Source organism: Telmatherina bonti (genome assembly GCF_933228915.1).
Source record: "Telmatherina bonti genome assembly, chromosome: 15".
In the NCBI taxonomy this organism is placed as follows: domain Eukaryota; kingdom Metazoa; phylum Chordata; class Actinopteri; order Atheriniformes; family Telmatherinidae; genus Telmatherina; species Telmatherina bonti.
In genome coordinates, this window is record NC_136613.1 from 19495362 (window position 1) to 19513505 (window position 18144).

General features: G+C 39.4%; 1 protein-coding gene across 1 annotated transcript; it reads left to right on the forward strand.

Moving 5' to 3' along the window:
• Window positions 1-5083: 5083 nt before the first annotated feature.
• On the forward strand, window positions 5084-15350 carry lnpa (limb and neural patterns a). The gene is made up of 13 exons (XM_079254086.1): window positions 5084-5157; window positions 5911-6008; window positions 6288-6329; window positions 8862-9049; window positions 9134-9192; window positions 9291-9331; window positions 9968-10051; window positions 10131-10182; window positions 10268-10489; window positions 11570-11675; window positions 12014-12084; window positions 12396-12548; window positions 14331-15350. The coding sequence occupies exons 2-13, from the start codon at window positions 5982-5984 to the stop codon at window positions 14501-14503; spliced, it is 1218 nt and encodes a 405-aa protein (XP_079110212.1). The 5' UTR covers window positions 5084-5157; window positions 5911-5981; the 3' UTR covers window positions 14504-15350.
• The last annotated feature ends 2794 nt before the right edge of the window (window positions 15351-18144 follow it).

The window sequence follows — 18144 nt, forward strand, 5'->3', positions numbered from 1 at the left end:
CAGCCAGACAAGGGTTAATCTCATAAATAAAAGACTTAAATCAAAAGTGCTACATGAATGCATGTGATTGGGGGAATATGACATAGGAAACAGGGACAGTTTTGACTAAAGGGAGGAGAGGTTAATTTGGGTGCCTTGGAGTTCAAGCTGGGTCAAATGTTTATCTTCATCTTCGTCTTCATCTTCTGCCGCTTATCCGGGGTCGGGTCGCGGGGGCAGCAGCCTAAGCAGGGAAGCCCAGACTTCCCTCTCCCCAGCCACATTTGCCAACTCTGCGGGGGGGATCCCGAGGCGTTCCCAGGCCAGCCGAGAGATATAATCCCTCCAGCGTGTCCTGGTTCTTCCCCGGGGTCTCCTCCCAGAGGGACGTGCCTGGAACACCTCACCAGGAGGCATCCTGACCAGATGCCCGAGCCACCTCAACTGGTTCCTCTCGATGCGGAGGAGCAGTGGCTCTACTCTGAGCCCCTCCCGGATGACCAAGCTCCTCACCCTCTCTCTAAGGGTGAGCTCGGCCACCCTGCGGAGGAAACTCATTTCAGCCGGCTGTATACAAGATCTCGTTCTTTCGGTCATGACCCAGAGCTCATGACCATAGGTGAGGGTAGGAACGTAGATCCTGGTCAGCCAGGACAGCCGAAGCCGCATGCCGCTTAGCCTGTCGGTACCCATTAGCTGCCTCCAGAGTCCCACAGGCCAGGAAGGCCCGATAGGACTCCTTCTTCAGCTTGATGGCATCCCTCACTGCTGGTGTCCACCAACGAGTCCTGGGATTACTGCCACGACAGGCACCAACGACCTTACAGCCACAGCTCCGGCTGGCCGCCTCAGCAATAGAGGCACGGAGCACAGCCCATTCGGACTCAATGTCCCCCGCCTCACTCGGGACATGTTCGAAGCTCCGCTGAAGGTGGGAGTTGAAGCTCGCTCTGACAGGGGACTCAGCCAAACGTTCCCAGCAGACTCTCACAACACGTTTGGGCCTGCCAGATCTGACAGGCTTCCTCCCCCACCATCTGAGCCAACTCACCACCAGGTGGTGATCAGTTGACAGCTCCGCCCCCCTCTTCACCCGAGTGTCCAAGGCATGTGGCCGCAGGTCCGACGATACGACTACAAAATCGATCATCGAACTGCGGCCCAGGGAATCCTGATGCCTCCCAATCACTCCCCTCCAGGTCTCACTGTCATGGCCCATGTGAGCATTGAAGTCCCCCAGCAGAACAATGGTGTCCCCAGAAGGAGCACCCTCCAGCACTCCCTCCAAGGACTCCAGAAAGGGTGGGTACTCTGAACTGCTGTTCGGCGCATAAGCACAGACAACAGTCAGGACCCGTTCCCCCACCCGGAGGCGGAGGGAAACTACCCTTTCATCCACCGGGGTAAACCCCAACGTGCAGGCACCAAGCTGGGGGCTGATGAGAATGTCCACACCTGCTCGGCGCCTCTCACCATGAGCAACTCCAGAGTGGAAGAAAGTCCAGCCCCTTTTGAGGGTACTGGTTCTACAGCCCAAGCCATGCGTCGAGGTGAGTCCAACTATATCTAGCCGGAACCGCTCAACCTCGCGCACAAGCTCAGGCTCCTTCCCCACCAGAGAGGTGACGTTCCACGTCCCTAGAGCCAGCTTCTGCAGCCAGGGATCGGACCGCCAGGGTCCCCGCCTCTTGCTGCCGCCCAGCTCACATTGCACCCGACCCCTACGGCTCCTCCCGCAGATGGTGAGCCCACGGGAGGTGGGGCCCATGTAACCCTTTTGGGCTGAGCCTGACCGGGCCCCATGGATAAAGGCCTGGCCACCAGACGCTCGCTCTCGTACCCCACCTCCAGGCCTGGCTCCAGAGGGGGGTCCTGGTAACCCGCATCCGGGCAAGGGAACATTTCTGCCCGAGTTCATGTACATCATAGGGGTCATGTGAGCCGTACTTGGTCTGGTCCCTCCCCTAGACACCTGTTTGCCATGGGTGACCCTACCAGGGGCATAAAGCCCCAGACAACATAGCTGCTAGGATCTTTGGGACACACAAACCCCTCCACCACGATAAGGTAATGGCTCAAATGTTTATATTGTTGCAAAAGCTCACAAGTATACAACCAAGAAAACAAAAAGGTTGAGTCAATTTTTTATTACTTAATTAATGTTTTATTAACCTGCGTTCGGTTAAAGAGACCGTATTCAGGGAATGATGTATTTCGGGGAATATGGGGGTGGGGATGGGGGTGGAAAGAGCTTGTGTTTTTTATTGTTTTTTAATGTCTTGTTATCTACTGTTTATTTTAATACTTATGACTTGATTTTATCTTGTAAAGCACTTTGTGTTGCCCATGGCATGAAAAGGGCTTAAGAAATAAAGTTTGATTTGATTTGATTTGAAAAAGTGGATTCAGTAAAACACAGTGAAATGGCATTGAGTGTATTGATAAGGAACTTAATGAATCATATCACAAAGAGTTTTGAGACATTTGACATGTGGAAAACTTGTTCCACCTACAGTACACACACACACACACACATATATATATAGATATATATATCTATCTATCTATATATATATATATATATATAAATATAATGTGTATATGTATATATACACTGTTAAAAAAATAAAGGGAACACCAAAACAACACAATGTAACTCCAAGTCAGCCTCACTTCTGTGAAATTGAACTGTCCACTTTGGAAGCAACATTCATTCATTCATTCATTCATTCAAGAGCTTAATCCAATGCAGGATCACGGGGAAGCTGGAGCCTTTCCCAGCTGTCTTTGGGAGAAGGAAGCAACATTGATTGACAATTAATTTCACATGCTGTATATATATCTAGATATATATATATACATAAATATATATATATATATATATATATATATATATATATATATATATATATATATATATATATATATACTTAGGAACTCTCAGGAACTCTTACTTTCCCTCTGCCAACTGACTCCTTAATAGCTGATAGGAGTCTACAGCCACACGTATTTAACATATCATATATCTATATATCTATATGTCTATATATCTATATATCTATATCTATATCTATATATATATATATATATATATATATATATATATATATGGTATTTAGTGTGGTCGGCAAGTGCTTTAAATCAATGGCTCCAATGTGCTTTATGCTGCCAACCAATGTAACATTTTCCTGTTTTATTGCAGGATTATATGGTAATAGTTTATATTATAAAAGACATAATTTGTGATTATGGGGGGTTAATTAGAGCACTCAATCTCAATAATATACACTGCTCAAAAAAATAAAGGGAACACGTAAACAACACAATGTAACTCCAAGTCAACCACACTTCTGTGAAATCGAACTGTCCACTTAGGAAGCAACACTGATTGACAAACAATTTCACATGCTGTTGTGCAAATGGAATAGACAACAGGTGGAAAGTATGAGCAGTTGGCAAGACACACCCAATAAAGGAGTGGTTCTGCAGGTGGTGACCACAGACTACTTCTCCGTTCCGATGCTTTCTGGCTGATGTTTTGGTTACCTTTGACTTCTGGCGGTGCTTTCACTTTAGTGGTAGCATGAGACGGAGTCTACAACCCTCACAAGTGGCTCAGGTAGTGCAGCTCATCCAGGATGGCAGATCAATGCGAGCTGTGGCAAGAAGATTCGCTGTGTTGTCAGTGTCGTGTCCAGAGCATGGAGGCGCTACCAGGAGACAGGCCAGTACATCAGGAGACATGGAGGAAGCCGTGGGATGGCAACAACCCAGCAGCAGGACCGCTACCTCCTTCTTTGTGCAAGGAGGAGCACTGCCAGAGCCCTGCAAAGTGAGCTTGAGCAGGCCACAAATGTGCATGTGTCTGCTCTGACAGTCAGAAACAGAATCCATGCGGGTGGTATGAGGGCCCGATGTCCACGGTGGGGGTTGTGCTTACAGCCCAACACCGTGGAGGACATTTGGCATTTGCCAGAGAACACTAAGATTGGCAAATTCGCCACTGGCGCCCTGTGCTTTTTACAGAAAGCAGGTTGACACTGAGCACATGTGACAGATGTGACAGAGTCTGGAGACGCCATGGAGAAAGTTCTGCTGCCTGCAACATCCTCCAGCATGACCGGTTTGGCAGTGGGTCAGTAATGGTGTGCAGTGGCATTTCTTTGGAGGGCCGCAGAGACCTCCATGTGCTCGCCAGAAGTAGCCTGGCTGCTATTATGTACCGAGATGAGATCCTCAGACTCCTTGTGGGACCATATGCTGGTGCGGTTGGCCCTTGATTCCTCCTAATGCAAGACAAGGCTAGACCTCATGTGGCTGGAGTGTGTCAGCAGCTCCTGCAACACAAAGGCATTGATGTTATGGACTGGCCCGCCCATTCCCCAGACCTGAATCCAATTGAGCACATCTGGGACATCATGTCTCACTCCATACAACGCCAAGTTGCACCACAGACTGTCCAGGACTGGCGGATGCTTTAGTCCAGGTCTGGGAGGAGATCCCCCAGGAGAACATCTGCCGCCTTCAGGAGCATGTTCAGGAGTTGTATGGAGGTCCTACAGGCACGCGGAAACCATACACACTACTGCCTCATTTTGACTTGTTTAAAAGACATTACATCAAAGTTGGATCAGCCTGTAGTGTGTTCTTCCATTTTGATTATAACTCCAAATACAGACCTCCATGGGTTGATCCATTTAATTTTCATTGATCATTTTTGTGTGATTTTATATTCAGCACATTCAGCTATGGAAAGAACAAAGTATTTTATAAAAATATTTCATTCATTCCGATCTGCAACGTGTTACTTTCGAGTTTCCTTTATTTTTTTTTAGCAATGGCAGAAGGAAGCAACACTGATTGACAATTAATTTCACATGCTGTATATATATATATATATATATATATATATATATATATATATATATATATATATATATATATATATATATATATATATATAAAGTAATTATCCTGATGTTCCTTTAGATATTTAGAGTTTAGCTGTTATAACATAAACCTAAAGTGGCCCCTGCAGCTACAGATTACCATGAAAGCCTTGCAGCGTTCATGTTCCACGCAGTTGTATCAGTGGACACTCCCCCATCTTGACTCAGAGAGGGACAGCACAAACTGTCCTGCTGCAAGCTGTTGAAACCGAACGTCTCTACTATATAGGTAAATTAATCATAAGTATCAAACCAGAGTATATTCAGCTTTCGGTACATAATTCAGACCCGCTCATTGCTTTTTTTTTTTCTTTATTAATTTTTTTATTTATGCAGAAACCTAAGTAAGTTATCAAGTGACTGCAATCGCGTTGCTAGCTAGCGGCTACGAAAAGTTAGCTAGTATTACGTGAATGCTAATATGGATCCGCGAGGATGCACTAAAGGTTGAGTTGTTATTTTGGGATGTTTTTGCAAACAACACAAACTCAAAACTTCGAAGCACTGTAACCGATACCTCTCGTCCAGTAAGGTTTTCTTTTATGACTTCTCCGGACAGCACAAAGAAGTTAAGTTTTGCTACTTTGAGGTAGCAAGTTCAGCTTGGTCACTGCCAGAGTTTCAGGATGATGTTTGAATACTTTTATGATGTTTGGATACATTTATGGTTGATAAATAAGCTGAACTGTCACATGTAGCTGTTGAATAGAAGGCCGTTGACGTTGTGTGTCGAGTCAAGCATTAGCTAAGTTGGTCGCCACAATTTGATCTGCACCTCCATAGAGAATAAATAAAGAGCAAAGTAACAAAACTAATGGGCTTATATTTTGTATTATTGTGTTGTATTATTTATTTTGAAAGAGGTACCTTGAGTTTTAAATGCAGATTTTTTTTTCTTGGAAAACATTGTAAAATTATATAAGTTGAAGATAAATGCACTTGTGTTTTTAACAGAATATACTCTTGTCACTTGTGTCAACAGGTGGAGAAGTAACTCAAGACAACCAGAAGAGGGTCCTAATAAGACAAATCAGTTGCACTCCCTCATCAATAATGGGGGCTGTGATTTCACGATTGAGGGTTTGTATTCAAACCTGTGCTGATTGTTTCCCTCTTGCTCTGTATAGATTACATTAAATGATTTAGTTGACTGTGCAAGTTACAAAGATTTCAACAAGGAGACTCCCTGGACAAACACTTAAGTGATCACAGTTCAGATGTTTATGCTTTTCCTCCTTTTATTATATTTGCTTATGAAGTCAAATTACAACATAATTGACAAGAAGTTGCTTACAAAGAGGATCACTGTTCTATAAAATGTCATGATTCAGTCTCTCAGTCCTAACTTTTGTCTTACAGGCTAAACCGTCCACTGTGGAGGTTTTGGAAGGACTTGATAAGGTATTCCTAAGCTCAGAGAAGTGTTTTAACATAGACTTGCCTGGTTTAGTCTGACATGAGCTGTTTTATGTTCGTTTGTGTGGAAAATAACATGCTATAAAAAGATTAAACCAAAAAAACGATGCAGTAAATAATAACGGATGATTTTACGGTGACAAGGATAGGTTGATAAAATCAAATTTTTTTTTTTAGTAACACTTTCAAACTTCAGCAAATTATTGTAAAGAGATGTATATATCACTAATGCCCAAATTGACTCCTTATTTGCTGAGTGGCGAGGCTTTACTGTTCTTCTGAAGTTGAGCTAGTGTTAGGTTATTTTCAGCACATGTCCTTGAAGCCTCTACTACATGAGCTCCTCACATCAAGAAGATGTCAGGTGGCATTTAAATTATGAAACGATGGATATGGGAGCTGTTTGTTCTTCAACAAAAAGTCTGTCATGAAAGAATACTGTACTTTTTTCTTATTATTTCTGGTGTTACAGCTCATGTACCAAGAGAAAAGTGATATGGACTTTCATGTTAGGGTGAACATGAAGACAGTCTTCATGTGTCATGTACAAATGTTCTGTCCACTAGCTATTTTTAGATGGGGTTGTCAGCACTGTGAAGCAGGGGTGTAAGATTTCCATTTCCAAAATGTAAATATTTGCTGCCTGCCACTTAGTAAAATCCAGAACTGAAATAATTTACAAAATAAAATTGTCTTTGTTAATTTATAATCTCACCAAAATTAGTTTGATATGCTTCTTCTTGTTAGATTTTTAAATGCTACTTCTCTGTGATGAAGTAACCTTTACATTTTTAATGCTAAGGCAGATGTTTTTGTTTCTTTTTAACTTCTACGGCAGACATTAATGAAATGCGCCTTCATTTAATTTAATCTAAAATGGTGTTATAGTATTAAGACATGGTATAAAGGCAGTGGCAAAACTATTATCTTTGCATGATCAAATGCTGGGACAAATAATACTGCTACAATTTTTTGTTGTACAATGTCCTAATATCGCATTTAGCATCAATTTCCTGTTCTAAATTATTTAATGGTTACACCTATCAAACGTAACTGCCATTTGTCCCTCCCCCCTCAACCTTTGCGTGCCCCTCTTCAGACATAATTTGCTCACTTTCAGGGGCTTGGAGCGAAGCGAAAGCCAAAACTTAAGTAGCTATATTAGCTGGCATTTTGGGCATTTTGTGAGATATATCAAATGGATCATCCTCTTCTCAATACAAGGTTGGATATTTGTCAGTATCTTTATAAATAAGGAATATAGTTATTTTGGGGGGATTATCTTCACAGTTGTCACAAAGTATCCATTTGCCAAAAATCAGCTGCTGTTACTGAAATGATGCCAAAATCAGATTTTAAAACAGCACAAGTAGTAACTTTATTGTTCATGAATTTAAAAAAAAAAAAATGGATTCATGTCACATTAATGTCACATTGGATTAATTTTTGCATTAACATGTTCATTTTGACAGTCCTGATTAAAAAAAGAGAAAAAAAAACTTGAGATTTTTAATATTTATTTTACAGTGATTTGGCACCTTAAAATATCTGGGGACCACTGTGTTGCTCACGACCCTCCTCAGTTTGGGAAAGGCTGGTTTAACCTGACACCCAGTAACTTCTATGCTGATCACCCCTCCACCCAGTAGCGTAGTTCTGGTTACAAACAAGTGAGGCGAGTGGACATGAATGAGAGTGCTTGGTCGATGAGAAACAACAGATCAGAGTGACTGGAGGAAAAACTAGTATAAACTATGGAAATTATAGACATATGAACTTTATTAGACTTGGTGACAAGGCTGGCTTCAGGAGGGGGCAATGGGGTCAACACCCCGTCAAACAAACACCTTGCCCCTCGAAATGAAATCCTCAGAAAAAGGCACAAGCCTCTTAAACACCTTCCCTGTGCACAGAGCTGTGTGCTGGCTGCACAGGATCGACCGCAGTGGTTGGCAACAGACCAGAGTAGCATGGTTACTTAACCATCAAAAAATGTTCCTCTTCAGCATGACAAAATAATAGAGAGACAAAAAATAACTAGTTTTGTTGAAGCTTAATGCTCATGTAGGTGTTTAGTTCACATGGTAAAGCAGCTGCTCCTTGCATGCAGCCAGATGTAAGGTTCAATTCAACATCTCCCTTACCCATTTCTCATCTAAAGGACACTAGAGCCAACACAATGTTAAAAATATAAGGATGCTAAAAAAAAAAAAAAAAAATGAGTAAAACAAACCGTATTATACAATAATAATAATAATAAGCTTCCTCGTGGTGCTGGCTCAAATCTTGATCAGTACAGTGGATTGAAGGAAAAAAAACACAAATCTCCCATAACCCACTTATGGGTTGGGACCCCATCTCTGGAACGAATGGCATGTTACATTAAAATACACACTCATTAAAACTCAGGAACAAGCATTGCAGTCAGCAGTTTCAATCAAACAAGTTTATCTCAAGTAGCTTTCATTTGGATAGAGTCAAAATTCAGTCCTAATAAAATTTATTTTACCTTAACAGGAAATACAGATTCTTGAAGACTACAGTGAGAAGTATCAAAGGCAGTTGAAGATATGGATTGGACGTCTGCTTTTGTACTCTTCTCTCCTTTACTTGATCACTTCCATAGTTGTGTATTTCTGGTACTTACCTGAACAGTTAATGGGACGTCTTATACTGTCTCTTCCCTTTGTAATATTTCCACTTCTGTAAGTATCAAGAAAATTGATGGCATTTTCACTAAACTGCTCTTGTGGACACATTTGATGACTTGTTTGTTTTCCTGCTTTCAGAGTGTGGTTACTTCGAAAGCTGCTTGTTATGATTTTTTCACGTAGAACTGAAAAAAATAGTAAGATCCTATTTGTTCTTGATACACAAGTCACCTCTTGCTTTGTTTTTTTTTCCATTCTACATTTAAAATAAAATGGAATTTTCTACATTTTTTAGATGAGAAGCTTGAAGATCTTAAAGCACAGAAAAGAAAAATGGTAAGTTTATTTTTTTTATATAAAGAAAAGAGCTTTAAAGGCACAATAAGTTTTTGTTTTAATCACAAATGGGGCTATTGGAGACTTGTCATGTATTTCTTCAGAATGTTATTGCATTTTGCAGAAGTACTTTTACTTATCTATGATCTGTGATAACAGCATTTGATTGGATGACTTAACCCAGCAAACCACTCTTCTAATGTCATTTTAATTAATAGCATTTATGATAGAAAGAAATAAATCTGAGAAATTGCTTGTCATCCTCTGTCAAGTTCTAATAACTTTCAATAATTAGGTCTGATGGATTTTCACACTCTCCATTATCGAACTAGTGAATGCAATTATTCTTCTTAGTAATTGTAAACATCTAGAAATGTTAAGGGTTTTTTAAGTGTTTTGTTTTAAATGAAGATCTACAACTAAGAAAAATAACTTTAGTGGCTGCTTCTCAGTCAAGGTTTTGGGAGGTGACTTGAAGTGTGTTCTCTTGTGTATTAAGTACACCAGATGATCTTGAAATAATTACTCTGGTATATCCCAGTTAGTAGAAGAACAGGCTCCTTGGACTATGTTTTTAGAAAGAAATTGTTGTCAAGAATTTATCTTCATAATTTCCTTGTTTTTTCCCCCCCTAAGCTTGAGGAAGTCATGGAAACTGAGACATATAAAACTGCCAAAATGATTCTGGAGAGATTTGATCCTGATTCCAAGAAAAACATGGTAATGCTTATCTTTGTCATTTGGTAAGTTAATCCACTTGTCTAATTGTCGTCATGTGCTTGTCTTGGTTTGTTTGAAGGAGCTGGAGTCCACTCCAGTTGGACCTCAGATGACTCCCAAACCAGGACAAGGTAAAATTAATTTAGAGTTTTGTAGAAGATGGCACCATTTGTTATTTTCTACTATTGTTAAACTTGTGCAATTTTTCTGCATTAGAGCTCCGCCAGCGCAGTGTCATCTCAAAGACCCCCACAGTGGTGGTGAATCCAGTAAGCGGTACTGCAGCTCGCCCTCCTCTTGCCTCTGGGCCCACCTATCCTGGACGATCTTCCCATTCTGCTCCAGGTGGACCCCCAGAGAGGAGCCTGTCAGCTATAGCTGCTCAGCAGAGCTTGATGAGGAAGCCTGTGACCCCAGGAACACCTGTTCCAGGAGTTGGTGAGTTACCTGCACACAGGGGGACCAGATCATAATGTGGTCCATTAAGGTGTGATTTACTCTTCTCTGGCTCTGTGTCCCCAGTTGCTCAAAGCTCTGCAGTTTGTGTTGTCAGCAAGGTTGTGGTATGTTGTACTGTAGTTGTAATGCATAATTGCTGGAATGTAGGATTAAAGTATCATATTAAATAGTCCAGCCTTTCTCAAATAAATGTTTAATTATGATGAAGACTAAGCAATTGGACCATCCTCAATTGGCAGTTGTAAAAATTTTATACATATATTTGCCTCAAGGCAATGATTGCTTTAAAAAAAAAAAATGTTAACAATAGCCAACAAACAAGATGAAAAACTTCTTATAGAGAAGCTGTTTTCATAGAATGCATCTGTGGAGTGTAGATGTATTTAATGTTCAATATATTAATTATTCATGTGATATGATCACTCACAATGCAAGTGCAAAAAAGTGAACAAGAGATGCTTCCAGAGTAGAGGAAGCTGTATCCAGTAATTGCCATGGTGAAGGCCAACTGTGGAGTGTGCAGCATGCAGGATAACATTAACTATGATTAATTAGCCAGACCTGTGTTTGTTCTCTGAGCAGTGGTGGTGGAATCTCACTAAATGTCTTATAATGCTCAGTGAAATTGCCTTTGGCATTGGGAACACCTCACAAATGGTTTACATGACTTGATGTTATCACCTGCTTCTATTGAAAATTGAAAGTGAAAAGCAATTTGATACAAAGAGTCACCACAGAGTTTCCATATGTTGGTAAATTAATAACCAGCAGGATGCTGAGACTCTGCCAAGTCTCACAGAAATGACCAGTCATCTTCCTATGATTGCTCTTGATGTTAGATTATATTAATTACCACTCACCAACACAGCGGGGATTGAGAACGTGCTTTGCAAGTGAGATTTGGTGTTTGCAAGTCATTAAGGAAAAGGTGGAGGTTTTTGTTAAATTAGTCAAGGTTTGTGCAACCTCTTTCTCATAAGATTCTTATTGTAAGCAGCCCCTGTTTATTGAGCATGTACAGGAAGTCAGGCTTTGTCTAACACTGTTTTGTTTTCTCAGGCATGCACCCCCCAGGCCCACCCCTAGCCAGACCTGTGCTCCCAAGGGAAAGAGGTGCAATGGACAGAGTCATTGAGTATCTTGTTGGAGATGGCCCTCAGAACAGGTACAGAACTTCTTCTGTATAATGGAGACAGTTTTCTTTTAGTAAATATGTAGAGTCAGTGGATTATTTTATTCTCTTATAAATATTTGAAGAAATACACTGATGAACACTTCAATTTTTTTTTTTTTATGAATTTTACATAATAGAAATATTGGCTAAGAATTATTTTCACAATGTAGATAACCTCTCAACAAGCCATTGAAGTATTTTAACATGGATTTTTTTTTTAGAAACGACTACTGTCACAGTATTTAAAAATAATATAGTTTTTATGCCCTCCAAATGTTATGTGTGGTATGTGCACTGTATTCAACTGAATTGTATTTCCCCTCCTATAGATATGCTCTCATATGTCAGCAGTGTTTGTGTCATAATGGCATGGCATTAAAAGAAGAATTTGAATACATTGGTAAGACTTTGAGTATCACAGCACTCTGTCAGACTCCATCAAACACTGTGCCTTCATTTGCCCTCTAGCATTTGGCAGCATAGTATATCATATGGCTCTTAAACACCTCTGCCACTATAAACTCCTGTAAGCAAAAACAGAACAAGATTGAATATGCAAAGTGATGTTACACATCAGTCGGAAATGTTTATGCATCTTAGGCAATTTTTGTCATTGGTTCATATTCATACATATTTATCTATGTCTGTTTGTAAATGTATTAGTAGAGTGGTTTAAAGTAGATGTATGATGCTTTATTTGTGTTGCTTCAGCTTTTAGATGTGCATACTGTTATTTCCTGAACCCTGCAAGAAAGACCAGGCCTCAGGCACCCAGACTCCCCGAGGTCAGCTGTGATCCAAATGTGCCATCCGAGGTGCCTCAGCCCTTGTCAGCTGATGATGATGCTGACAAATATGTTTCAGGTGATGACTTTCAGGGTACATACCTGTAAAGAGAAAAGATCATTCATGCAAGATTATACTTGAAACAAAAGTGAATTAAGTTGCAGTTTTTCCTTTACCATAATTTAGAGGAGATGCTCCGTATCTCCCAAGAGGGTCAAGTTAATTTATGTTAATCTAGTTTATTATTTAGTCACAACAGAAGTTCAGGTTCCTTTCTTCTAGAACAAGTTTATGCTTTGTCCTTTTATTAGAAAATTAAACAGTCTGTTACTAATATGATTTAGTATGATGATTTAATATGAGCATCATTGTTTCCTACAGACCAGGTAGCAATTCGTGGTGCTCCCCTTGTGTCTGTGAGGGAGTTGAGTGTCGTGGCAGTTGGTGTAGTCATCGGGGTGTATGTGATGTCTGTGCAATGGATAGTGTTCAAACACACACTTTCTATACCGCCATATTAAATGCTTATCTATTGTTCTTCAGAGTCACCTGCTGAGACCATTTTACAGCTACAAGAAGTATTTGAAATTATTTAGCTCTGTCCTAATTCTTAATTCTTTAAAATATGTTTTTTAAGAGAAACATTTTTACCAGAACCCTGGTTTCATTGTTCTCTCAACTCCATACATTACAGGGCAACCCTATAGAATTAGTTTACTCATACAAATACTTGGACTGTATTTTAGAGGAAAGTCTTTAGATTTTATGTTGCAAATTGTGCACCAAAATTGAATTTAAAGTTAAGTTTTTACTTTAATTTTTGCCTATTTTAGTGGCAGTCTTAATGTTCTGTGACATCCAAGGAATAAATTGCAAAAACCTAAACCTGGAAGTTTTTATTTTAAGTACTGAGCTTAAGACCTACCTTAACTAATGTCAGCCTTTTGATAATAGGAAATAAATTGGTATAATGTAACAACAACAACAGCCATATGACTGTTCAACTTACTTATACCTCCTCCGCTGGTATGTCTCATATGGATAAAGAGGAATTTTCTTTAATACTCCTCTGGATTAAAGCAGTATACATTTAGACTCAATGAATAATAAGTATAGACTCTGGTTTCAATAACTTAGAAACAGGCTTAATAAACAATGTAAATCTCAACCTTAAAATCATCTCTGCTGAACAATGTATTCAAGAACTCTGTATCTTTAACAGGTAATCTTCCCATTACAGCATTAGAATGAGAATATCACACAAGAGTTTTACTGATCAGATATCAGAGTTGCCTTTATTATTGAAACCCTGCAGGTATATTTCCAAAGCTTGCACTTAATGCAAGGAAAGTTCTTCCCATCATGCCTCCAGTTAAACCAGTAAAATATTTTTCTGCTGCTTGCTCTGATTCAGGATTCAGGAGTGGGTAAGACATCTGAACCCAGTGATGGTGAATAATATCATGTTTATGTCGCATTTTTCCAATCAAATGAATAAACCCCCAAGTAGCAAAAAAAGACTATAGGTAGGAGACCATAGGAAGTGACCTGAGATCCACGACTTTCAAGCAGACAAGAGTCTGCTTCTTTGATCCCCACCAGAGTGTTGGTGTTCATAATGCACCAAATTAATCCTATTACCCCCGAAAGCGGAAAGTGGACAAAAAAACGACAGTGTGAAAGCTCCCCGACTGTTCAGAGTGTGGGATGTTCAAAATAATAATTTTTAGTTCATAGGGGGTCAGTACAGCCTTTTCTGAGTAACAATCATGTTTGTGCATATGTGTTCTTTTTCACTTTTGAGTCTAACTTTGTAATGGATTAAAATCTAAAATGAAAAAAATCTGTCTAATTTCTCAGGAAAAACCAAGCTTGCTGACGTCACTTTAGAAAATGATGCCCAGGAGCCAGGCAAGTCACCAGCAACAGAGCACAGTTCTGCATCAAACAGCCAAGACACCCACGAGTCACATGACCTGCCATCAGAGAAATCTGATGGAGAACAAGATATATCTGCTATGGAAGTGGAATAAAGCAGTAGGAGGGTCATTTCAAAACATGTCCAGATGGAACATATTTTGTTTGAGAAAATGTAATTACTGTCAGTTTATAAGTAAAAACCACAAGTTACAGCATCATGAGGGGTGGGAGGGCTTACACAATGCGAAAGGCCAAACCCTAGTTGAGATTTATAAAGCTGCTGCTCCTTTGTTCTTAAAGAAATTGGATGCTTTACCCCAGTTTAATGTATGGGAAGGGACAAGAAGAGCAAATGAAATCCAGTCTAAATGTGTTGTCTCTTTGGTTGTACTTTTATGCATGTTTACATTTTCATATTTTATTTTTGACAACATTTCTCAAATTCTGTGTTCTATGAATAGGAACGAGTAGAAATTAAATATAAGGTCATTTTGGGAAAACTTTTATTTATGAAACATTATTTATAGCTATTTTTCTGCAATTCTCTAACGGTCATGACGGCACTAACTGGAGTAGAGTGCAGTATTGACATGTTGACTTGTTTACACAACTATGGTACCATAAAAGGAATACACATACAGAAAAAGGCAGATTTGTCTGTATTGTATATCTGTCCCAAGTGCCTTTTTTATGTTTGAGTTCTTACTCAGAGTATGTCAATAAAATGAAACATTTTTATTTAAGTCAGTTACCTGTTTTCAGTCTTTAATGACTGTATGTTTTTGTCTATGATTTTTTGTCCTGTAGAAATAATGCTAAATAAATGTTTAATAATATCTGTAAATGTGTGATCAGGAGTACAATATCTACATCTTGTTACATGGTTTTGTGAAGGAAAATTCTTTTTAACATTAAAATAACATGAACTGTTCATAGGCATCTGTTACCTGTAAAGTGTCTTTTTGTATTTGTTATATTTTAAATTGGTGCCTATTTTCCTGCCTGCTTAACTTTTCTTTCAGCCCCTTATTTAAACAGTCCATTTTCATTAGCAGGCCAATTTTAGCTTGTGATTATTTTATTTTGGCTCATTGATCATTTCAGACAGTGTAAGATAATGGTGCTGACACAGAGCCTGACCAGTGTTGATTGCTTGACCCTCTTGATTTGCAACAAGAAAGTCATTGCGCCTCCAAAGTTGCTCTTTGCCATCATGTGACCCTTTTCCCCTGAAGATGCTCTGCAAACTATTGGTGAGGTCAACATTCCAGTTCTTCTATGGGTTTTGATAATGTATGTTTACAGAGATGTGACCTCCTGGGCCTTGTAATGCATCAATGTGACACCAACAGTAACGCCTGATTCCACTGCATAGTGTTGTGTGGTTGACCTCTGACAACAGACAAACGGGGGAAAAAATGGGACATCAATAGGACAATGTTTAAATGTTTTCTCACTGCTGGGAGGTGGTTCAGTATACATAGCCTGCACATATGTGCATCATCATGAGTAATCACAAAAGGTCTATTTGCTTTATGCTTAGAGCGTGTGTTTTGACAAATATTTTGGATTCAGTAGTAGAAAATAATTGAACATTTTGTACTACACATTTTTGTTGAAGGTTTTCATTCTCAAAGTGACATGTCTAGCTTTCACAAAGACTTCTACAGACAGAAATGATCTCAGGGAATAGTAAAATTGAGAATTTAGATGACAATGGATCATATTTGCCTTTGCTTGAGTACTATGATTTGTGTGCTATGATTTTCATAAGGGAGCCAATTGAAAGTCTAATCAATATTTCGGTTGACCCTTAACATAAAACTTTTTATTGTCTGTACCTAATTGACCACCATCTTTACAGAATACAAACCATTCTGAAATCGGACACATTCAGATTTTTGTCTCCAGTAGGTCAAATATTCATAGGATTACTTTTCGATTGCTTTCATGTAAAAGCTAATTGATTTTCAAGGATAACACATGACATGGAGCTCCAGTGCCAAGGTAATTTTGAGCAGGCGATGAAAATGTACAGTGAGGCTGTCCCAAGGTTCATAGTTCTTTTCATACTCTCTCACATGTGCATTGGAGGCCAGTTGACTTAAATTTATACTGATCTTTTATTTATACCCAGAAAAAATGGCAGATAAGAAACATAAGTGTTCTTGATATTGTGTTTTGTCATATCTTGCAGCCAAAGATTGAAATCCTGCGAAACAATTTTCTGAAGAAATGAAAGAGCGTGCCCTTGTGAACCCTGGAGGAAAATAACCCCACGATGCAAGGCAGAATATGAAACAGAGGCACAGAATAAGTAAAATAGACAAGTGCACCAGGCTTGTCACTTTTCCATTTGCTGCCCCCGAGTGAGAGCGCTTCAGAATTCTCCTCATCTCAGATAAGACCTTCATCGTTATGCTCTATCTACTGTACTGAATGTGGAAAAAAAGTATATCAGACAAAGGTAATAAGGATGAGAGTTTTAAAGATTTACAATGTTTCTGTCAGTTACAAAGTATCATGCAACAAGAAGAAAAAAGTAATAAATATAATCAGGAACTAACATACAGGAAAAACCATTACACAGTGAGATGGTGCTGAGATGAGTGTCACAGACGTAGTTAACATGGTTGTGATATTAGATGTCACCACTGGCTCTTGACAACAGCATCATTACACAGTAATAAGAGCACAATCTCCTTCAGAGAGGCATTAAAATCAAATTAAATTATACAAGCCCTTGGCTTGATGAGCTGCAGTGGGTGATGGTTCTAGAGCATGGATCTCTGGTTATTACTGTAAAGCTCTTTAGGTACCCAGGCTTCAATTGCCACTTGACAAAGCTCTTCACAAAAGGTCATCAGCTACCAACAAATTATTATTTTTTTATTTATTTTTTAATAGTCAGTGGAAACCAGCACACCCAGACAGATGGGTTTCTGTTTTTCCCCCCTTACATTCTCTCTGTCAGATTGTTGTGTGCTGCTGAATACACAATGCTATCCATAAAACACTGTGCTATGGTTTAAAGCAGAGTGACATTCAGGGATCAGAGAGCATTGGCATTCTCTGTCCTGTCTCGAACTCATTATACCGCTGAGCGATGGCATCTGTTTGAGCACTGATACGTCTCAACAGTTATTACCATAAACTATCCTCGATGTTAAACCTTATTTTCTACTGCAACAAAAAACAAAAACGCAAACTCTTAAGAAAAGCAGCATGCAGACAAAAATGGTCTCGTTTGAATGGAGTTACTCAAGTTAGGTTTAAAAAAATACTGTGGATTTGGTTTGGCTGTTGGATAAATAGTATTTTACATTCATAATTTTGAGCTAGCCAGTTGATATATCGATTAATATACTGCTGGATACGAAATTTCCATAAAATCAATAGCATAGTTAACCTAAATTTACAAGTTCTACCAATGCTGAATAATAATTTAGTTCAGTGCATAAAATCACAAAGTGATCTTCACAAACTTAACATATATTTAAGGAAAGACACTCAAAATACACCAAGAAGACTGTAGTGAAGAGACAAAATGAGTGTCTAAGAAAGCAAACTGCTTCCGCCACCTCATGTGAAAATCATACAAAGCAGCCTGCAGGCAGCAGGTTCATTTTATAGCTTCATCTATTACCACACTGTCATTGTTAATTGTCTTCTTTTTACCTCTGCAGGATTCTCCAAATTGGTCCTATCGAATGTGACAGGAGGAAGAGCATTAAGCATCTGACAAGATGATATC